This window comes from Oncorhynchus nerka, linkage group LG28 (assembly GCF_034236695.1).
Source record: "Oncorhynchus nerka isolate Pitt River linkage group LG28, Oner_Uvic_2.0, whole genome shotgun sequence".
In the NCBI taxonomy this organism is placed as follows: domain Eukaryota; kingdom Metazoa; phylum Chordata; class Actinopteri; order Salmoniformes; family Salmonidae; genus Oncorhynchus; species Oncorhynchus nerka.
In genome coordinates, this window is record NC_088423.1 from 27,581,491 (window position 1) to 27,605,399 (window position 23,909).

The 23,909-nt window shown below is 41.7% G+C and overlaps 2 protein-coding genes across 3 annotated transcripts in view; both read right to left on the reverse strand.

The window, feature by feature from the left end:
* Positions 1 to 13,558, reverse strand: part of LOC115113070 (uncharacterized) — a 48,653-nt gene extending 35,095 nt beyond the window's left edge. For both annotated transcript variants that reach the window (XM_065012736.1, XM_029640292.2), the window contains exon 1: positions 13,373 to 13,558. In XM_065012736.1, the coding sequence (XP_064868808.1) occupies positions 13,373 to 13,433 (61 nt within the window). In that variant the 5' untranslated portion in view covers positions 13,434 to 13,558. The remainder of the gene's footprint in view (positions 1 to 13,372) is intronic.
* Positions 13,559 to 19,248: 5,690 nt separating this feature from the next.
* The window catches only part of pyroxd2 (pyridine nucleotide-disulphide oxidoreductase domain 2), a 35,011-nt gene continuing 30,350 nt past the window's right edge, over positions 19,249 to 23,909 (reverse strand). Inside the window, exons 12-16 of the mRNA XM_029640293.2 lie at positions 22,317 to 22,470; positions 22,034 to 22,188; positions 21,738 to 21,844; positions 20,670 to 20,790; positions 19,249 to 20,167 (exon numbers count right to left, since the gene is read on the reverse strand). Coding sequence (XP_029496153.1) covers positions 20,097 to 20,167; positions 20,670 to 20,790; positions 21,738 to 21,844; positions 22,034 to 22,188; positions 22,317 to 22,470 — 608 coding nt within the window. The 3' untranslated portion in view covers positions 19,249 to 20,096. The remainder of the gene's footprint in view (positions 20,168 to 20,669; positions 20,791 to 21,737; positions 21,845 to 22,033; positions 22,189 to 22,316; positions 22,471 to 23,909) is intronic.

Consider the following 23,909-nt stretch of genomic DNA (forward strand, 5'->3'; position numbering starts at 1 on the left):
TTGTGGGCCTCACGAATGGCGCAGTGAAGAACACCCTCTGTGTTCTGTTAGACAGGTCTTTTGTAACTGGTCAAAAAATGTTTTCCGAAAGTTTACTACTAAGGGTTGGTAACAGGCTGATCGGTTGGCTATTTGAACCAGTAAAGGGGCCTTTATTATTCTTAAGTAGCGGAATGAGTTTTGCTTCCCTCCAGGCCTGAGGGTACACTTTCTAGTAGGCTTAAAATGAAAATGGCAAATATCATCTGCTATCATCCTCAGTAATTTTCCATTCAAGTTGTTAGACCCTGTGGCTTGTCATTGTTAAGACTATTTTTTCACCTCTTCCACAGTCCTTTTACGGAATTCAAAATTACAATGCTCGTCTTTCATTATTTGGTCAAATATACCTGGATGTGTAGTGTCAGCATTTGTTACTGGCATGTCATGCCAAAAGAAATCATTAAAATAGTTGGTAATATCAGTCGGTTTTGTGATGAATGAGCCATCTGATTCAATGAAATCAGTTTAGTCACATGATTTCTCAATTTGCAATATGTTCGCCAATCGGTTGTACAACCAGACTTGCCATTCCTTTTGCCTCATCCCTCAACCATACAATTTCTCATCAGTCCATGGGGATTTAACCCCTTTTAGAATAATTTTCTTAAAGGGTACATGCTTATTAGTAACTGGAAAAAGCAATTTCATAAATATGTGAAGTGTCTGTTTGCTTCTTATTACACACCACAGACCAACAAATATTATTTACATCAACATAGGATTCACTCCAAAACGTATTGTATGACCTCTTATACACAATATTAGTACCAGCCTTTGGAACTGTGGTTTTCCTTGATACGGCTACTACAGTGTTATCACTACATCCGATCTGGATACTGCGGTCAAGCAAATTTCTGCAGCATTAGTAAAGATGTGATCAATACATGTTGATTTGGTTGGTTTCTCAAATGATTGCCTCGCCTGGTTCACCAACTACTTCTCTGATAGAGTTCAGTGTGTCAAATCGGAGGGTCTGTTGTCCGCACCTCTGGCAGTCTCTATGGGGGTGCCACAGGATTCAATTCTTGGACCAACTCTTCTCTGTACACATCAATGATGTCACTCTTGCTGCTGGTGAGTCTCTGATCCACCTCTACGCAGACGACACCATTCTGTATATTTCTGGCCCTTCTTTGGACACTTAACAACCCTCCAGGCAAGCTTCAATGCCATACAACTATCCTTCCGTGGCCTCCAATTGCTCTTAAATACAAGTAAAACTAAATGCATGCTCTTCAACCGATCGCTGCCCGCCTGTTCAACATCACTACTCTGTACGGCTCTGACTTAGAATACGTGGACAACTACAAATACCTAGGTGTCTGGTTAGACTGTAAACTCTCCTTCCAGACCCACATCAAACATCTCCAATCCAAAGTTAAATCTAGAATTGCCTTCCTATTTCACTCATGCTGCCAAACATACCCTTGTAAAACTGACCATCCTACCAATCCTCGACTTCGGCGATGTCATCTACAAAATAGCCTCCAATACCCTACTCAAAAATTGGATGCAATCTATCACAGTGCCATCCGTTTTGTCACCAAAGCCCCATATACCACCCACCATTGCGACCTGTACGCTCTCGTTGGCTGGCCCTTGCTTCATACTCGTCGCCAAACCCACTGGCTCCATGTCATCTACAAAACCCTGCTAGGTAAAGTCCCCCCTTATCTCAGCTCGCTGGTCACCATAGCATCACCCACCTGTAGCACGCGCTCCAGCAGGTATATCTCTCTGGTCACCCCCAAAACCAATTCTTTCTTTGGCTGCCTCTCCTTCCAGTTCTCTGCTGCCAATGACTGGAACGAACTACAAAAATCTCTGACACTGGAAACACTTATCTCCCTCACTAGCTTTAAGCACCAGCTGTCAGAGCAGCTCACAGATTACTACACCTGTACATAGCACACCTATAATTTAGCCCAAACAACTACCTCTTTCCCTACTGTATTTATTTTGCACATTCTTCCACTGCAAATCTGCCATTCCAGTGTTGTACTTGCTATATTGTATTTACTTTGCCACCATCACCTATTTTGCCTTTACCTCCCTTATCTCACCTCGTTTGCTCACATTGTATATAGACTTGTTTCTACTGTATGTTTGTTTTACTCCATGTGTAACTCCGTCGTTGTGTGTCGAACTGCTTTGCTTTATATTGGCCAGGTCGCAATTGTAAACGACAACTTGTTCTCAACTTGCCTACCTGGTTAAATAAAGGTGAAATAAAAAAATTAAAAAACAATTTAATTCCTGTGCCGTTTGTAACTACCCGGGTAGGTTGACTGATAACCTGAACCAGGTTGCAGGCACTGATTACAGTTTGAAGCTTTTTCTTGGGTGGGGAGCTTGATTAAAGCCAGTTAATATTTAAAATTACCCAGAGGATACACCTCTCTGTTGAGATCATACATTTTCAAGCAAGTCACACATTAAATCCTGATACTGACAGTGGTCTATAGCAGCTTCCCACAAGAATGGGATTTAGGTGATGCAGGTGAACCTGTAGTCATATTACTTCAACAGTATTTAACATGATATCCTCTCGAAGCTTTACAGGAGTGGTTCTGAATATAATAGCAACACCTCCATTGGCATTTCTGTAAATGTTATAAGCTTGTATTGCTACCACTGTGTCAAAGGCAATATCTGAGTGAGTTTCAGATAGTCAGAATATGAATGCCATCTGTTACTAGCAAATTATTGATTTAATGAACCTTGTTACTTAATCTACATATGTTAACATGGGCTATTTTGAGCACTTTTCTTCTGGGATGCTTACTTGTTTCCATTGATTTACTGGGAAGCTTAGCAGAAGTAGATATGCTGATGTTATTTATTTGCTGAAGCATTATGACAACTCAGCATCACTATGGTAGGGATTAACTCAGCTGGGCTTGGGTCATTGATAAGTCATTGTCTCAATTTTAACTTATAATGCTGTGAAAGGATGCAGGAAACCAAATTATTTGAGTGGATCACATCCTTATAAAATGTGTTTTGTTTCCAAAAGGCATCGACATTGTCAATATAAAGATATGCCCACTGCAATAATCAAGTAGCCAGTTGTGAAGAGAAAGAATCCTGCTAAAGCGTTCAATGCCACGATTCAGAGAAGGCACAGGGCCAGATAGGATGGATCTTTTAAATTGACATCTTCCCTTTTTAACTAACTGGGCAACAACAGACAGTGAAGCTCTTGACACAGAACTGAAACTTTCACAGTAAGTTTAGCAGTGAAATGGTTTTTATTTTATTTAACACACAACCGTTTAAAAGTTTGGGGTCACTTAGAAACTCTTGTTTTTGAAAGAAAAGCAAAATGTTTGTCCATTAAAATAACATCAAATTGTTCAGAAACACAGTGTAGACATTGATAATGTTGCAAATGACTATTGTAATTGGAAACGGCTAATTTTTCATAGAATATCAACATAGGCAGAGGCCCATTATCAGCAACCATCACTCCTGTGTTCCAATGGCACGTTGTGTTAGCTAATCCAAGTTGATCATTTTAAAAAGGCTAATAGATCATTAGAAATTACTTTTGCAATTATGTTAACCTCTTGAAGTTAGGGGGCACTATTTTTATGTTTGGAAAAATAACATTCCCAGAGCTCATAGTATGGCAACTTGGTATGAACTTTACACTTATTCACTAAAATGATACATCCTACATGTCGAGTTGTCATCAGCAGCAGCTGTAAATGTGGGCTAGGAAAGGACAGACAATCTCTTAAGACAGGGTACTACCAGAAGACATATTCTTCAAAAGGACAAGGGAGATCTCTGCTGGGCAACCCAGCCTTCCATCTACAACCAAACTATCGAAGCGCAGTAAATATTTCTTGCATTTTCCTTCTCCAAATGGCTGGTTATTTAGAATGCATAACAGTCTATTTACAAAAGCATTGCTTCATGAGGTCCGATAGAGACCCAATCCTTTTGTTCATCAGTCTTCACATGCTTTCATTCAAACCCAACCCCCTTTCTTTGTGTAACCAGCCGTCATATCTGTTTCGTTTTCTTGTATGACAATTAGTAATCAATGTATGATCCATCTTGTGTATATGTCATTCTGTGTGATTGAGGTATTTAGTAAATAAATAATTAAACCAAATGTTGTATTGCTGATTCAACTTGTTAGCCAGTGTTCGTGAAGACAGAATGAATAAGGTGACGATTAATAATTGACTGCTATTGATATAAAAAAAATACCAAGTCTTTAAGAGTTTATTCGGAAGACAACAGCTCCATAAACATTCTTCCGTGTTGCCCTGACTTCCTAGTTAATTACATTTACATAATTAGTTTAATCAGGTAATATTAGAAAATGTATTTTATGAAATAGCATATCATGTCATTTAATCCATAGTAAAGACTTTTCTCTGTCCTGTTAAATTGTTGACAGAGCGTGCACCTGAGCACGCATAGAAGTACTTGGTCTGCTTCATGCAAAATGTAGAAAAGTGCCCACACTGCAATTTAAAAAAAAATCTTACCTTGATACCACTTACCATTAAAATGCATTGACGTCTTACCAAGACAAATTATTTTGGTGCACTGGCAGAACATTTTGCTTACTTTTAACATAAAACAGGCTTGAAACAAGTCAGAAGTATCTTAAAACAATAGAAATTATCTTGATTTAGCTTACCCAGAAAATGCATCAACTCAAAACAAGTCAACTTAATTAGGTCAATACAAAAAGGTCTGCAGTGCATTTGGGGGTGTCTGTGGATAGATTTAAGATGAGAACAGAGGGGGGTCAACTCACCACCACTAATAAGCTGGACTTGCCATTAAGTTCTCTTCACCTCACACAGTAAGTCAATGAAGTCTGTTTTTCTTAACATCCATTCAAATAATAGTTCACTGATTCTCTCTATAGGCCTATTCGTCCATTCAGAAAGTTTCCTAAAGTAGCCTGTCTGGAATCCATTTCTTAATAAGAATCACAGGACCCTGTCTTTCAAAGATAATTAGTAAAAATCAAAATAATTTCAGATCTTCATTGTAAAGGGTTTAAACACCGTTTCCCATGCTTGTTCAATGAACCATAAACAATTAATGAACATGCACCTGTGGAACGGTCGTTAAGACACTAACAGCTTACAGACGGTAGGCAATTAAGGTCACAGTTATGAAGACCTAGGACGGCAAAATTCGTGGCATAATACGGCTAATATTGTACAGTCCGTTTGGGCCCCTTGCAGACATTTAAAGGGATAGTTCTATGAAAAATGTACAACTTCATCATCTTCTTACCTTGAAAGAAGCTGTCCGACAACCCGCCCGCTCAAACCCGTCCCCTCCTCCCATTCCTCACTTCCCTCAACTAACCACTGTCTGCATCCCCTCTGACTTAAACATCCAGAGTTACTCCCCTCCTCAAAAAACCAACATTTGACCACTCCGACTTCCAAATATAAGCCAGAATACTTTCACAAAACACTTGAGCGTGCTGTCTGACCAACTCTCTCTCTATCACTCGCAGAACAATTGTCTTGACCCTAACCAGTCAAGCATCAAGAGGGGTCACTCAATCAAGACTGCTCTCCTCTGTGTCACAGAGGCTCTCCTCACTACCAAAGCTGACACTGTTCTCATCATCCTAAATCTATCCACTGCCTTCAACACAGTGAAACATCAGAGCCTCCTCTCCACCCGCTCAGGGACTGGGCGTCTCAGGCTCTGCAGTCTTGGATTGCATCCTAACCTGCAGTGCGCTCCTACCAGGTGACGTGGAAAAAAATCTGTCACTGCACCACACTCACTACTGTTGTCCCCCAGGGCTCGGTTCTAGGCCCTCACCAAATCACTCAGCTCCATCATACCCTCAAAATGGTCTCTCCTATCATTGCTATGCAAATGACACTCAAATACTTTTCTCTTTCCCACCCTTCTGACACCTACACTACAGTTTAAAAGTTTGGGGTCACTTAGAAAAGTACTTGTTTTCCATGAAAGGCTCTGCACGAGTTGCAAAATGAATAGGAAATAGTCAAGACATTGACAAGGTTATAAATAATGATTTTTAATTGAAAGTGTCCTTCAAACTTTGCTTTCATCAAAGAATCCTCCATTTGCAGCAATCACAGCCTTGCAAGACCTTTGGCTTCTAGTTGTCAATTTGTTGAGGTAATCTGAAGCGATTTCACCCCATGCTTCCTGAACCACCTCCCACAAGTTGGATTGGCACTTCTTACGTACCATATGGTCAAGCTGCTCCCACAACAGCTCAATAGGGTTGAGATCTGGTGACTGTGCTGGCCACTCCATTATAGACAGAATACCAGCTGACTGCTACTTCCCTAAATAGTTATTGCATAGTTTGGAGCTGTACTTTGGGTCATTGTCCTGTTGGAGGAAATTGGCTCCTATTAATGGCATTGCAAAATGGAGTGATGGATCTTGAAGGAGGTAGGCCCTTTAACCTTGTACAAATCTCCACCTTTACCACCACCTAAGCACCCCCAGACCATCACATTGCCTCTACCATGCTTGACAGATGGCATCAAACACGCCAACATATTTAAATTTTTTCTGCATCTCAATGTTCTTCTTTGTGATCCGAACACCGCAAACTTAGATTAGTCTGTCCATAACACTTTTTTCCCAATCTTTCTCTGCCCAGTGTGTGCTCTTTTGCCAATCTTAAATTAAAAAAAAAAAAAACATTTGATTGGCCAGTCTTAGCTTTTTCTTTGCAACTCTGCCTAGAAGGCCAGCATCTCGGAGTCGCCTCTTCACTGTTGAGGTTGAGACTGGTGTTTTGCAGGTACTATTTAATGAATCTGCCAGTTGAGAACTTGTGAGGCATCAGTTTCTCAAACTAGACACTAATGTACTTGTCCTCTTGCTCAGTTGAACACCAGGGCCTTCCACTCTTTCTATTCTGGTTAGAGACAGTTTGCGATGTTCTGTGAAGGGATTAGTACACAGCGTTGTACCAGCTCTTCAGTTTATTGGTAATTTCTCGCATGGAATAGCCTTAATTTCTCAGAACAAGAACAGACTGACGAGTTTCAGAAGAAAGTTTTGTTTCTGGCCATTTTGAGCCTGTAATCGAATCCACAAATGCTGATGCTCCAGATACTCAACTAGTCTAAAGAATGACAGTTTTATTGCGTCTTAAATCAAAACAGTTTTCAACTGTGCTAATATAATTGCATAAAGGGTTTTCTAATGATCAATTAGCCTTTTCAAATGATAAACTTGGATTAGCTAACAATGTGCCATTGGAAAACAGGAGTGATGGTTTCTGATAATGGGCCTCTGTACACCCATGTAGATATTCCATATATATTTTTTTAATGATTTGTTTTAAAAACAGCTCCCAGCTCAATAGTAATTTACAACATTAACAATGTCTTTTTATTTTCAAAAACAACAATTCATAAGAAGTGACCCAAACTTTTGAAGAGTAGTGTAGGTGGTGACACGCATCTCTGCGTGCCTGGTAGATATTTTAGCTTGGATGTCGGTCCACCACCTCAAGTCCAACAAGACGGAACTGCTCTTCCTCCCGGGTAAGACCCTGCCAAGACCTCTCCACGGTGTCAAGTTCCCAAAGAACCTTGTGACCCTGGACAACACGCTGTCGTTCTCTGAAAACATCAAAGCAGTGACCCGCTCCTGCAGGTTCATGCTCTACAACATCCATAGAGTACGACCCTGCCTCACACAGGAAGCGATGCAGGTCCAAATCCAGGCACTTGTCATCTCCCGTCTGGACTACTGCAATTCGATGTGGACCGGGCTCCCCGCTTGTACCATCAACCCCATGCAACTGATACAGAACACTGCTGCCCGCCTGGTATTCAACCTTCCCAAGTTCTCCAATGTCACTCTGCTCCTTCTGCACACTGCACTGGCTTCCAGTCAAAGCTTGCAGCAACTTCCAAGACCATGGTACATGGACCAGCAAGAGGAACAGCCCCTTCCAACATTTAGGCTATACTCAAACCCTACACCCCAACCCGAGTACTAAATTCTGCCACCTCTGGTGTCTTGGTCCTCCCAGCACTACGGGAGGCAGGTCTCAGTCTTCCCAAGTCAAAGCTCTTCTCTGTCCTGGCACCCCTATGGGGAACCAGTTTCCCCTGAAGCTAGGACAGCAGAGTTCCTACCCATCTTCCGAAAACATCTAAAACCCTACCTCTTTAAAAAAAAAAAAAAGCATTTTAGATAATCCCACAGCACCCCTTTTGTAAACTAACACGTGCATTTGCTTTCACCACCGACTTTGTTGATAGCTACTATATTTAGGAAAATGTTCCTTACTATGATTGAGATGTGGTTGTCCCACCTAGCCATCTTAAGATGAATGCACTAACTAAGTCGCTTTGGATAAGAGTGACAGCTAAATGGCAACACTTTAAAATAAACAAATGTTAAAACTGGAAACCTGACTCAGTCATCTCCCCCTCTGTCCTAACTTATACCTCAAGTCTGTAGCTGACAGCATTAGTACCCATTTCTGTCATCCTTTAATATGTGTTTGGATAAATCAGGATGTTCATTATCATCAAATAAAAGTGATTTGAATCACTAGAAAGAAGAAAGATGCATCTATTCCCGCCGGTGAAATCATAGGACACATTTATCACCACAACATTAAACTTCAGGAGTCTGTGGAGTCAGAGTAATAGAAGAGATTAACCACAATGCCTTTCATTATCAAACTACGGAAGGACTTGAAAGAGCAATAAACCACTATAAATTGGATTTATATATTAAATTCAACAAAACATTTGACAAACTGACAAATTACATAATTCCTGCAACATACTGAACGGCAAATGAGAGTGAATTATTGATGTATACTCTTAGGGGAAAAGTGCTAAGTAGAACATATTGTCTACTTCTGTTTGTGTGAACCACATTTGGTGCTAGGTAAAAACTGTGCTCTACCAAGAAAGAGAAATGTACAACATCAATCAATATGTGTAAGGAGAAACAGATGGGCTCACTTCGATTGTCCTCTAAGATTACACAGTACACCAGAGGAACAGACTGACCCTAGCCCACCGGCACATAGGCTATTGCATAATAGATACTGGGGATTGGGCAACACTGTGGCGCCGTTAAGAATGACTTCCGAAAAAGGGCCAATCAGGCAGGTTAAACACCACACCACTTCGCCAAAGCACAGCCCCCATACCACTCAAGGGAAATCAGCAGATCACTAACTTACTACCATGAGACAAGATCGAGTATAGCTCAGGAAATTCTCCCCCACGCACTAGCCTTAAGGTGCGCAAAACCAGACAGGAAGATTATGTCAGTGACTCAACCCACATAAGGAAGTATAGTATAGTGAACAAAGCCTGGCATGCAGTGATGCGCCCTTATAGGGGCGACATGGGAGTGTGTGAGCAGGCCAGTGACTCGGTCACGGTAATAGGGGCAAGGGCAGAGAATCCCAGGAGAGTGGAGAGCTGGCCAGGCAGACCGCAAGGGTGGTTCCTCTTGCCAGAGCCTTGACGTTCACCTTAGCACCCCTGAGCAACTCAATCATAGGACCTACTTAAGAGATGAGTCTTCAGTAAATACTCAAAGGTTGAGGTTCGAGTTTGCATCTCTCACATGGATCAGCAGACCATTCCATAAAAAGAGGCAGCCTACAGGAGAAAGTCCAGCCTCCAGCTGTTTCCTTTGAAATTAGGGACAATAAGAAGGCCTGCTTTTTGTGAGCGTAGTGTACGTGTAGGTACATTACGTAGGGAAAGACTAAAATCAGAGATAAGTAGGAATAAGTTAATTTAACAGTAAAACCTTGAAAATCATCTCTAGCAGGAAGCCAGTGTATAGAGGCTAGCAGAGGAGAAATATATATATGTTGGGTTCTTGCAAGGAATGGGAGACTGGGTGGAGGGTAACATACAGTGCCTTCGGAAAATATTCAGACCCCTGGACTTTTACCAAATTACAGCCTTATTCTAAAATGGATTACTTTTTCTATCCTCAGCAATCTACACACAATACCCAATAATGTCAGTGAAAACAGCTTTAAAGCATTTTTTTAATTTAAATGTATTAAAACAGAAATAACTTATTTACATAAGTATTCAGACCCTTTGCTTTGAGACTTGAAAATGAGCTCAGGTACATCCTGTTTCCATTGATCATCCTTGAGATGTTTCTACAACTTTATTTGAGTCCACCTTTGATAAATTCAATTGCTTGGAAATGCATACACCTGTTTATATAAGGTCTCACTGTTGACAGTGCATTTCAGACCAGAAACCAAGCCATGATGTCGAAGGAATTCTCCGTAGAGCTCCGAGACAGGATTGTGTGAGGAAGGGGACCCCAAAAAAATCCTGCAGCATCGAAGGTCCCCAAGAACATTGGCCTCCATCATTCTTATATGGAAGAAGTTTGAAACTACCAAGACTCTTCATAGAGCTGGCCACCTGGCCAAACTGAGCCAGGGAGGTGACCAAGAACCCAATGGTCACTCTGACAGAGTTCCTCCAGAGTTCCTATGTGGCGATGGGAGAACCTTCCAGAAAGACAACCATCTCTGCAGCGCTCCATCAATCAGGCCTTTATGGTAGAGCGGTAAGACGGAAGCCGCCACTCATTAAAAGGCACATGAGAGCCCGCATGGAGTTTGCCAAAAGGCACCTAAAACTCCCAGAACATGAAAAAACAAGATTCTCTGGTCTGATGAAACCAAGATTAAACTCCTTAGCCTAAATGCCAGGTGTCACTTCTGGAAGAAACCTGGCACCCTCCCTACGGTGAAGCATGGGTGACAGCATCATGCTGTGGGGATGTTCTTCAGCAGCAGGGACTGGGAGACTAGTCGGGATTGAGGCAAAGAAACAGAGCAACGTATAGAGAGCACGTTGATGAAAACCTGCTTCTCAGACTGGGGCGAAGGTTCACCTTCCAACAGGTCAACGACCCTAAGCACACAGCAAAGACAACACAGGAGTGTCTGCGGGACAAGTCTCTGAATGTCCTTGAGTGTGGCCCAACCAGAGCCCGGACTAAAACCCGATCTAACATCTCTGGAAATACCTGAAAATAGCTGTGCTACGACGCTCCCCATACAACCTGACAGAGCTTAAGAGGATCTGCAGAGAAGAATATGAGAAACTCCCCAAATACAAGTGTACAACCCAAGACTCAAGGCTGTAATCGCAGCCAAAGGTATTTCAACGAGGTACTCAGTAAATGGTCTGAATACTTATGTAAATGTGATATTTCAGTTTGTCATTATGGGGTACTGTGAGTAGATTGATTAAATTGAGGTAAAAATATATATTTTAGAATAAGGCTGTAACCTAACAAACTGTGGAAAAAGTAAAGGGGTCTGAATACTTTCCGACGGCACTGTTTTGTGAGTCTGGATTTAAATATGCAAATAGAGTGATTAATGGTCCAGGAGTTTCAGAGGAGTGAAGCAGAGCTCAAGGCACTGCAGGTCCCCATTGGCCAGGAGTCTGGTGTTGGGGGTGATAAGCCAGAGTCAGATGAGTAGAGTGAGTGACAGGGGATTTAGGTGTGAAGCAGGTCAGAGGTAAGAAAGAGCCAGGAAATTGAGAGATTTGTAGGTGAGCATAGGAGTTGGAGTGGATGTGATATTTTCCCAGGTTTTGGTGTGGTTGTAGGGAAGTTTCCATTGGTGTAAAATTAAGGATTCAAGGATAGAGAAACCAACAACGAGTGTGAATGCTATTAAACCTTTGAGACAATGTGCACAATAGTGAAAGGTAGCATGAAGTCCAATGGTCAACAGTCTTACTTTATACCATAACATTAGATAAGGACCCAGAGGAGGGAGAACACCATATTTTGCCCTTCCCCTGCCAACCCATATCAGAATGCCTGCAAAAAGATTGAGCCTTAACGGCAACACCAAAACGATGTACTTTTCAGGGTGAGCACTGAACACATTGAAGAGGGTTGACAGAGAGGCTATAGAGAGGAGTGTTGCAGTAGTCCAGGTAAGAGGTGACAATCTGACAAACTGTTCAACACAACACTTGAGAATGCACAAAACATGGCGGTTCAACTTTGCAGAGCACAAAGTCTTATTGGTGTGTGGAACTGAGGGAGTCAGAGTTGGGTGCTTTATGGGAAATCCATGGCCGTGCGGTGTGCCCTTATCCTGTAAACAATACGAAGTTGTTTTAAGGTGCCTATGTCATGTAATCAAGTAGCTATTGAATTTTAAGTGCTGTATTTATAATATGTATTTTTATATGTAGGAATCATTTTATGAGGAAACTAAAGGGTGTGCAACATGCCTTTCTATATAACGAATAATGGACAGTTGACATTAGGTTGCTAAGTCACATGCTTGAAGAGCTATTGAAATGTTGCATTTTCAAATATTGATATATGCACTTAAATGGGAAAGCCAAAGGGTATGCAATGTGTCCCTACCCTGTGAACATTCCAAAGTTGGTTTGGTTGTCTAGGTCACATGGTCAAAGAGCTATTGAATTTTAAGTGATTTTGTATAAATACAAATGTAGGAATATTTGAGAAAACTAAAAAGTTGTGCAACTTGCCTCTATGTAAGGAATAAGGGAATGTTTAAAATTAGGTTGCAAAGCCACATGGTGAAACAGCTATTGAAAATGTAATATTGTGATAATGCACTTTATTGACGGTCCCTAACTAGTTGCATTGACAGTGCTCGAGGCTGCCTACAACGTTGCTGTGTGAGATTATTTAACTCGGGTCAAAAATCGGGAAAATAAGTCCTATGTAATGTTGTACACCTGTATTCCTTCATAAAGAGCCAGCCCGGAGGTATGTAGCTCAGACCGTTCGCCAGCTATTGACGTTTGAAGGTCCGAATATCGAATCAAACCAACATTTACCACTGTGAGAGTTGCCCCTTCGCTCGGTCGACCTCCACATTAGACCAATGTAGCAAAAAAGGCTAGGTGGACAGGCATGTGTAAGCCCTACTTTTTTTTAATGCATTTCAACTTCTAATCATCAACAAGCAGCAAAAGAGCCGAACTTTGTTACAAAGTAGCTATTCTACCCGTGTAACTTGGCACGTTACAAACACTCCCTGACACTTTTTATATCCTAGTTCCAAGGCGAAATATTATTTTTAATTGAACCTTTATTGAACTACGCAAGTCGGTTAAGAACAAATTCTTACTTTACAATAACGTCCTACCCCGGCCAAACGCCCCCCTAACCCAAACGACGCGGGCCAATTGTACGCCGCCCTGTGACTCCCGATCACGGCCGGTTGTGATACAGGCCGGGTTCGAACCAGGGTGTGAAGTGTTTGCCGACTATGGAGGAAAGTTCGAAGAGTTGGGAAAAAGTGGAGATTTCTTACCGCTCCCAAGCCCCAGCAGCCTGCAAATGTCCCGTGTGAACCGCATGACTGCGACCACCATCCATCCAGCATTACCGTCTCAAATACCCGTTAATAAAACCAAATACATTGTTACAAACTAAACACGATTAGAACATGGGAACAATCGCTGTCTGCGGGAATCTGGGAGGTTTTGTCAGGGCTTCCTTCTTCTACAAATATGAATTGGCGGATCGCAACCAAATGTACGGTGCCTACACCGCCACCTACTGTACTGGAGTGTGAGGCCAGTATTTATCTTATCTTGCCCTGTGTTTCTGCCTACTGTTCTGGAATTCCTTACACTTTGTGACTAAAAGAGAACAGAATTGTTTTTAAATAAAAGCCCTACCAACTAAATGCGTCAGCCTGCTGGCACCTAGCTGAACTCGGGCTAACATTAGCTGAACCGAAGGAGTATGCTCCCATACTCCCTTAAAAGACCTTTGCTTAAAAAAAAGAGATGCTATAGCCAGTATACACTTCCTTAAAATTGACAGAATTAATCTAACACAAGAAATCGGTCATTAATTTTGATGTTTTTGCTTAAAAGAGCTTAGTCACACAATTTTACATATAACTAAGATGTTTGGTGCAGTATTTTTCAATAAAAAAATGAGCATGAAAACTTTGTCTCGTTGAATGACAACAAAGACTTTATTGAAGAATCCCTAGTGTTGACCAATCACTTGCTCAAGAAAAAATGTTGTCTACCTGAACAGCCGAAAAAAACCATCACCGAAGTCCAAAACTAAAAAAAAGTCAGAAAATGTCACAATATAAGCACAAACTCTCCCGAACTGTTTCAGCTGGGAAACATGCAGACGCCTTAACTCTACACCCATTAAAACCTCACCACTATTGCACTACTTGGCCCTATCTGATCCTACACCAGGCCGGCAGCCTGGGAAGACGGGACGCTATCATTCAACACACCTTGTAACTCCTCTGCAATAAAATCTTGTACACCGAAGTACTTCTCTGCAGCTGCCACCGCAACATCTATTTTCTGTTATTTATGTTCAATTTCTGAGATACAGTTGATAACCATGTCTTTGAACGCTAAGAAGCCAACCTTACTGCAACACGTTATTTCTATCACTCTCTATTGGCCTCTGCCTACTCACATGGAGCCTCTTAGGATCCCTTGCCCTGTACCTCTTTTCCGCTACTATTCTTCATTGCTCAACCTGCCTTTCTCTCACCGGACACTTCTGATTTCAAGCACCATGGGTACCCCTACAGTTAACACACATAGCTTTTTCCTCCAACAATATACATTCCTTTGTCTCATGCCCTCCTGCACACTTCTCACATCTAGGAATCTCCCTTCTACACACTGATACGACATGACCAAATGCTTGGCACCTAAAACACTGTAATTGGTTCGGAACAAAAGCTCTCATGAGATAACTGACCCATCCTAACTTGACTTTGCCGGGTAAAGACTGCATCAAAACTCAGCAGGGCTCTCCGTCACAGACACCAGGAATCCTTCATTTCTGTTGGTCCTCCTCAGAACTTCACGCCACTCCAGTTATTACTACTTCCAATGATGTTGTGCTCCAGAGAACAAGCAGGTCTTGTCCCGAAGCGCGTGGTGCGCTTTGGATGGAAAACACACAAAGAAATCAGCACGAGTCCACTTTGAGGTACTTTCACCAATTCAACAGTCTCTAACCTTTTCTCCACCCATCCGGACTAGAGTTCGACCGATTAATCGGAATCGCCGATTAATTGGGGCCGATTTCAAGTTTTCATAACAATCAGAAATCTGCATTTTTGGGAGCAGATTTTTTTAACTTATTTTTTTAACCTTTATTTAACTAGGCAAGTCAGTTCAGAACGCATTCTTATTTTCAATGACGACCTACGAACGGTGGGTTAACTGCCTCGTTCAGGGGCAGAACGACAGATTTTCACCTTGTCAGCTCGGGGGATCCAATCTTGCAACCTTACAGTTAACTAGTCCAACGCAATAATGACCTGCCTCTCTCTCGTTGCACTCCACAAGAAGACTGCCTGTTACGCGAATGCAGTAAGCCAACGTAAGTTGCTAGCTAGCATTAAACTTATCTTATAAAAAACAATCAATCATAATCACTAGTTAACTACACATGGTTGATGATATTACTAGATATTATCTAGCGTGTCTTGCGTTGCATATAATCTGACTGAGCGGTGGTAGGCAGAAGCAGGCACGTAAACATTCATTCAAACAGCACTTTTTTTGCGTTTTGCTAGCAGCTCTTCGTTGTGCGTCAAGCATTGCGCTGTTTATGACTTCAAGCCTATCAACTCCCGAGATGAGGCTGATGTAACCGAAGTGAAATGGCTAGCTAGTTAGCGCGCGCTAATAGCGTTTCAAACGTCACTCGCTCTGAGCCTTCTAGTACAAAATAATGACCAAATTGCTCGCCAAAAGACTAGACACTCTTCTTCCCAAAATAATAAAAGCGGACCAAACTGGATTTATTAGAGACGAGTACTCTTCTGATAACATTTGCCATCCTTTTGATATTATTGATCAAGTAAACGCACAGAAGACCCCTGTCCTGCTGGCTTCACTGGATGCTGAGAAGGCATTCGACAGGATGGAGTGGAGCTTACTGTTCTCAGTCTTAGACAAGTTCTATATGGGCCCGAACTTTATTAAATTAATTAAGTCCCAATACTCTCATCCAAATGCCATGGTGACTACTAACGGACTGAACTCTGACAGATTCCCTTTGGGACGGGGCACAAGACCAGGGTGCTCGCTGTCCCCCCTGCTCTACTTGTTGGGGGCGGAGCCTCTGGCAGAGTTGATAAGGAGCAATCCAAGTATTATGGGTGTTTCTGCAGGCGGCCTGCAGCACAAGAGTTCACTCTATCTTCGTAACACCAGATCTGAATAGACTTTTCAAGGAAAATTATCTTCCACTCATGGATCGAAACAAGAACAATCTCCAAACCTGGATCTCCCTCCCAATTAGCTTAGTCGGAAGAATTTATGTCATCCGTATGAACATCCTCCCTAGATTGAACTATTTATTTCAGATGCTCCCATGCTATCTCCCAGTTTCCTTTTTCAAAACAACTAACCAAAGCATCACCAAATTTATATGGGGCAATACAAAACCTAGGATCAAGTTCTCCACTCTATCGAAACCTGAATCTAAGGGTGGTCTTGCCCTTCCCTCCCTTCAAATGTATTACTGGTCTGCCCAAATCCGCAACATGCTAACATGGATCACAAACAGACAAGACTCAACGTGAATTCAGATAGAAGCCCAATCCTGTGGTTCATTGCCCCTAAGCTCAATTATATTCATGAATAACTTTAGTGAAGTGGGCAACATAGCCAAAACCTTTGTGATTTACAGCACCCTACTAGCGTGGAAGGGCTGTAAGAAATAGCTGGGCATTTCCTCCCAAATATGTTCTCACTCGCCTATAGTATGCAACCCAGACTTGCCAAAAGCCCTGAGTGATGCCAACTTTAATCTTTGGCATACTCTAGGGATCAGGACCTTTTCAGACCTATTTCATCAGAAAACCACTACACTGAAATCCTTTCAAGAGCTCTGCAGTGAATTCAATGTGCCAAGATCCATTAAAAAATATATATATCTTCATATTAGACATGTCATTTCCTCATTTACTTCTAAGAGGAGGCGGAGGTTTGCCACAGGGTATACTGCTCCTCTACTAATGTAAAAAAACAAACATTTTTGTACACATTTTATTATACTCCAATGAGACTCTATAGAGTGAAAACAGATATTTATCCTAACTGTAAAATATGTACCTCTGTAAGTGGAACCTATATGCATGTATTTTGGAGCTGTAGAGAGATTGCCAGATTCTATACATACTGCGGCACAGAAAATACTAGATGTACAGTTTGATATGACCCCATGTATCTATCTTCTTAATGCCCATCAGTACTTTGTTCTTGATCCTGACAGAGAAAATTTGTTTATGACTAACACATACTTTTCTAAGAAATGTATTCTTCTATTGTGGGCTTCTAATACTTCTCCTACATTTAAAATGTGGATTGACTGGATTGTTGACTTTCTCCCTATTGAAAAGCTCACATATGACCTCCGCAAGAGACAGCCCAAGTTTGATAGACTCTGGTCTCCACTAATCAACTATATTTCAAATAGGCCAGAGTGAATGGGGTGATTAGGGAAATGAGCAGATACGTGTTGTGTAAGGTGATGTAAAAACGAATTATTTGCTTGTCGTCTCAGCTAAGGCTGGAAATAGCTAATAAGAAACTTGATAGTGCTGCTGCAAGTTTTTTTTAAAGTTTCTGTGAATGTGGAATGTGTTTTGTTGGTTGATTGAAAAACAAGAAAACCTACTAAAACTATAAAGAGAAAAAAAAAGATGGGGAACAGAACACAGACACTGGACAGAGGATCTCTGCCTAGAAGGCCGGCATCCCGGAGTCGCCTCTTCACTGTTGACGTTGAGACTGGTGTTTTGCGGGGACTATTTAATGAAGCTGCCAGTTGAGGACTTGTGAGGCGTCTGTTTCTCAAACTCGACATTCTAATGTAGTTGTCCTCTTGCTCAGTTGTGCACCGGGACCTCCCACTCTTTCTATTCTGGTTAGGGCCAGTTTGCACTGTTCTGTGAAGGGAGTAGTACACAGCATTGTACAAGATCTTCAGTTTCTTGGCAATTTCTTGCATGGAATAGCCTTCATTTCTCAGAACAAGAATAGATTGACAAGTTTCAGAAGAAAGGTCTTTGTTTCTGGCCATTTTGAGCCTGTAATCGAACCCACAAATGCTGATGCTCCAGATACTCAACTAGTCAAAAGAAGGAAAACAGTTTTCAGCTGTTTGCAAATGGGTTTTCTAATGATCAATTAGCCTTTTAAAATTATAAACTTGGATTAGCTAACACAACATGCCATTGGAACACAGAAGTGATGGTTGCTGATAATGGGCCTCTGTACGCCTATGTACTGTAGATATTCCATTTAAAAAATCAGCCATTTCCAGGTACAAGAGTCATTTACAACATTAACAATGTCTACACTGTATTTCTGATCAATTTGATGTTATTTTAATGGACAAAAAAAAAGTGTTTTTCTTTAAAACACAATGATATTTCTATGTGACCCCAACTTTTGAAAGGTGGTGAATGTACATTTTAACTATATTTTTTCGTAATTTCCTTCTAAATTTTCTTGAAATAACAATCAGAGATTATAGATTGTAGTTTCCCAGTAGTCATTACCAGTTGGAGGGGCGTTCAAGGGGATTTTTCCCAGTCCTGTGCAGGTATTTACAAATTTACTAAATGTTATGAACGCAGCATAATTCTTCATTTACTATTTAGCCTATGCTATTCCCAACCCCTTACAGTTGCACCCTAATTTACATGGACTGTTGAGGGATTCCCAAACCTAGTTTAATGCCTGGAAAGCAGCCTTAAACTCAAGATGTTGAAGAATTGCTCTTGTAGACTCAACATAAAGCAACTATAGCCATATGTTAATGTCAATGCATTCAATTACCATAATTATTAAGTGCTTGGTGATCCATAACACGCATGGGCCTGCTGTAATAACCTATAGATGGGTGTTTAGAAACACAACATTGAGTGACAGAGATTCCTCACAGATGTCCTATGAAATGACTATGTAATTCTATGGATTCCTACTTGTTGTATGATATATCATCATTAAATAGATAGGATGGAAACAATTCTGTCAATCTGAAAACATGGTTTTAATTTGGACCAGAATATTCAATTAAGACAGAATGACACTGGCAAAGAGACAAACACATGTGCATGCCATTTCAGCTAGATTAATTTTGTGCAATGTTCATAAAATGTTTAAGCAATAGAAATAGATTTAAAGATTCCTCTGGTAAGTTTTATTCACAAAACACACATGCATTTCAATGTTTAACACAATCAAAACAGTAATTGATGTCATACTATTACTTCTGTTTTGTTTACCTCTTTGATATGTTTTGTTTGTGTTTTTTGCAGAATATTAATTGTGTGTGTGTCACGTAGAGCAGTGTATACCAATTCCAGTACCCCCAAATGTAGCCCTGGATAAAGCCCCCTTATCAATTTGTCAACTTATCAACAAGCCCTCTATGAGTTGATCAGGTGTGTTTCTTCAAGGCTACAACAAAAATGTGTGCTGTTGGGGGTACAGTTGGGAAACACTGGAGTTGGGAAACACTGATGTGGAGTGCACATTCTTTTCTTCAATTAGGCTGAGAGCTTTTGAGTTTGAGCTTTTGTTAAGTCATTCATGTTCTATTCCAGAATTCAACTCATTATAGTGTTCTATTCTACAATTCTAGTATGCTTAAGGATTGAATTAGCTTCACTTTGGGATGTCATTAGTCAGAATCAGTTGAATGTTTAATAAAAGACGTGTGTGTCATGGTGTCACAGTACCATACAAGTGGATGGAAATGGATGGAGATCTGTGCTTCTTCATTGAGAGTTGAGGATCTGAGATCGTTCCTCTAGAAACAGAGTGTTCATTTTAGCTAACCAAGGGCACCGGGTGGGAAGAGTTTTCACATTGGAAATCATTTCAGTATTCCTAAATTTAAAAACTGCCCAAACGGTGCACCGGGCTATGAAGACCCTTCAACTGGGAGGGCCGTGTTTAGGTATTGGCATGGACGTCCAAATCTCCCGCCCTGCAATCCTGTCAGAGCGGGTTAAGGTTTCAGCCACGTTTTAGGTCAGCCATGGCAGCCAGAGCAGCATTCCACCCTGGAGACCCCATCACTCCACCACCTTAGGAGAAACACACACACTAATACATTGGCATTTTAGTCATTTAGCAGACGCTCTTATCCAGAGCAACTTACAGTAGAGTGCATTTTCTTATTTTTTGTACTGGTCCACATGCAAGAGTGAATGCACACACACGCACAGAGAGATATAGGATCCCCATTTGATCACTCTTTGTTTGCTGAGAATTTATTTGCAAACTTTTACTGTATTTGAGTTTAAAAAGGCTTCCAAAGTTTGTAATTTCCATTTTGACATTTCAGCCTGGATTTGCCCAATGAAAAATGTATCAACCCCTACAAAAATATCCATTCATTATGATCCACATAATAATTCACAGTTCCTGTTGCTGCAAGATTATTTTCCCACTGTAGCAAACTGGCTTAAATGAAGATCCTACATCGGTACACACACACACACACCCCCACACACACACACACACTAGAATGACTAGGAGCTGGCATCGGATAGAATTCCAATAAACCAATTACGACCAATCACAAACCTGGATGGGAGCCACTGCCACAAAGATAAAGCCCTTTGATTGGTGAACGGTAGTCTGAAAGGGAGGGCAGAGGTCGAGCGAGGTAGAGCTGATCCAATGACATTGCTCCGTGGAAGATATTCTGTGGAGGATAAAATACCATACTACATAAATAAGTCCAATTTGCCCTCTTCTCCCTGAAGTGCACTCTCGTTCAATTCCCTGCAATGATCTAAAAGCATTGGATTGGTGATCATGAGCTAGGGGGAGTTTCCACCCTCTTAGCCATTAAAGTAGAATAGGGGGGGTCAGTAAGGGTAAGGTTTAGGGCATAACTTTGCTAACCCCACTTCTCATTTAGGCATGACTAAGAAGACAGGGGCTTTGACTCACTCCTCCATGTCTCTATGGTTGTTCCCTGATGGGGAACTGAGAGAATGGAAAGAACAGGACTGAATGAAATAAGGAGAAATGGAATTGAGTCCGTGAATGAGTAGATGAGAACATAGTCAAGCTGGTAATACTCTTGGGACTTACTAACTGCACTAGTCTTAGACTTAAGTCTTTAAACTGCACTTTCAGAGTCCATTCATCGGCTTTGTGAAAGCAGCAGTGTAAAAGTGCACAGTAGTTTAAGCATGCAAAATGAGCCATGAACCAGAAACACTTACACAAATACCGCAGACCCAAGTGGTTGAACTACTTTGAATACCAGATATGAGCTTTGATTCTGACTAGGAGCTGGCATCGGATAGAATTCCAATAAACCAATTACGACCAATCACAAACCTGGATGGGAGCCGTAACCATAAACCGTTCAATGCCGTTAGTTAGCACACATACACACTCTCTGACAAAAGGAAAGCAGGAAGAAGAGAGACGCTCCTATATAAATCACTTCCTGGTTCAGAGTCTGTGGTTTGGTGTTTGGTGGTGTGCAAATCAGAACTTTGTATAAATACATGCTACTTCCCAGTGGAATGCTATCTACTCTACTACTAGCTCGACCTGAAATATTGATATGCACGTACATTGTGGATGTGAACCGTCACACACACTGCATACACAGACATTTTCACACACACATACCCCTCCAGTTAGGCCAAATATCCTCTCCAGGTCGGGGGGAGTCAGGATGTCTTTGCCAACAATGGAGGATTTGAACCCAGGGGCATACTGCTCAATCCAGCTAAATACTACACAGATACACAGGCACACGGAGACATAGTCAGTTTCATATACGTTCAATAATGCCTGTGATGAGCAGTAAAATGTTATACAAAATCTTCTGAGGATGATGACTTTCTGTGTGGGTGATGTTTCTGTTACTAGCATCAGTGACAACTGCTCTAAGAGTGTTTCCACGTGTGTGTGTGCGCTCTAACCGGAGTCTGCAAAGGCCTCTCTGTCCTGGTCTGTCCACGCTCTCCCTCCCACCAGACTATATGGTGTAAACTGGGTGAACAGTAACACCACATGACTACCAGGTGGCGCCAGAGTTGGGTCCAACACCGATGGAATGGTCATCTCGATCATGGGCCTGTAGGGGAGAGAAAAGGAAGAATGTGAGTGAGCGAGTGAGTGAGTGTGTGTGTGGTATGTGAACCTGTATGCACTTGTGTGGGTCCCTGGATGTGTGTGAGTCCGTACGTGCGTGTCTGTGTTTACCTGAACGAAGGCCGTCCCTCCTTGCAGTCTTCGTAGGCTGTCTGTAACACCTCCACACTCTCACAGTTGAGGTGGATAGAACACTGGTGGTGTGGGCCAGGCTTGCCGTCTGGTGTGGGGGCCGCTAAAAAGTTAGGAAGCTTATCCACTGCCACTGTTAGGAAGAATGGGTCCAAGTTATTTGTAATTATGTTCCTGCCCCCCAACCATCCACTGCAGAAAAAAACGGCCCACGGCTGAATCTAGTTGATGATCCCTGGCTTAGGGATCATCAACCCCAGTGAATTATCTAGAGGAAGTTTTAAGGCGGATTGCATGAATTCTCTGATCGCACCATCTGGATTATTGGATGCGTCCTAAGGAATCCAGGAAAACATTAGATTTTCACGCATGCTACGACTTTGTATGACTAGCGGTGAATCCATCACCACGTTTTCCTTGAGTAGACAATCCATGTTGGAATCGTGGATTTTTACCTTGGCTGAGTGCCTTGTTCTCTCCTTGGAGAGTGAGAATTTCACTCTGGCTAAACCCCATACTCCCCCTTAGCCCTGCTACCTCCTCACACAACTTTTCCAGTGTTGCATGGATTCCAGCCGAAACACTAGCCTCTACTTCAACGGTAAGTAAATCGTCCGTGTCTGTAGATTAATCTGTTTTTCTTTCTTTTGTCGGGGTAGAGTTCTTTTGCGAGGTAGTCGGATCTTTCCATGATGGATTATGTTGTTCCTCCATCGTGTAAAGCTGTTGGTATTCATCGATTTCCCTCAGGATCTCCTTAGTATCCAGGTTGGTTTCTTTCTCACGACGACGACCGGTGTCTGTAGTACAGCCACCTAGCACTGTTGTTTGGTTAGCGGTGGTTCCTAGTTGTTTAAAGCTAAACTCGCCACGGAATCCATGCAAAAACAGGTTTCAAAATCTTATTTAATTAATAGCGGTTTTATTTGAATCAAAAATAACAACCGGGTGTTTTCCAGCATACAGTGATCAGATACGCACTCTGATGACGTGTGACGACAATGAGACGCATGTTGATTTTGTTCATCCACACCAGATGCGATCAGGACACGCAGGTTAAAAAATCTAAACAAACTCTGAACCAACTATTTTAATTTATGGACAGGTCGAAACACATGAAACATTCATCGCAATTTAGCTAGCTACCTTGCTGTTGCTAGATAATTTGTCCTGGGATATAAACATTGGTTTATTATTTTACCTGAAATCTACTCTGACAATTAATCCAGAAGAAGAGACTTGCTTGGATCAAGAAACAAGAGCAATGGACATTAGACAGGTGGAAATCTGTCCTTTGGTCTGATGAGTCCGAATTTGAGATTTCTGGTTCCAACCTCCGTGTCTTTGTGAGACACAGAGTAGGTGAACGGATGATCTTCACATGTGTGGTTCCCACTGTGAAGCATGGAGGAGGAGGTGTGATGGTGCTTTGCTGGTGACACTGTTTGTGATTTATTTAGAATTCAAGGCACACTTAACCAGCATGGCTACCACAGCATTCTGCAGTGATAGGCCATCACATCTGGTTTGCGCTTTGTGGGACGATCATTGTTTTTCAACTGGACAATGACC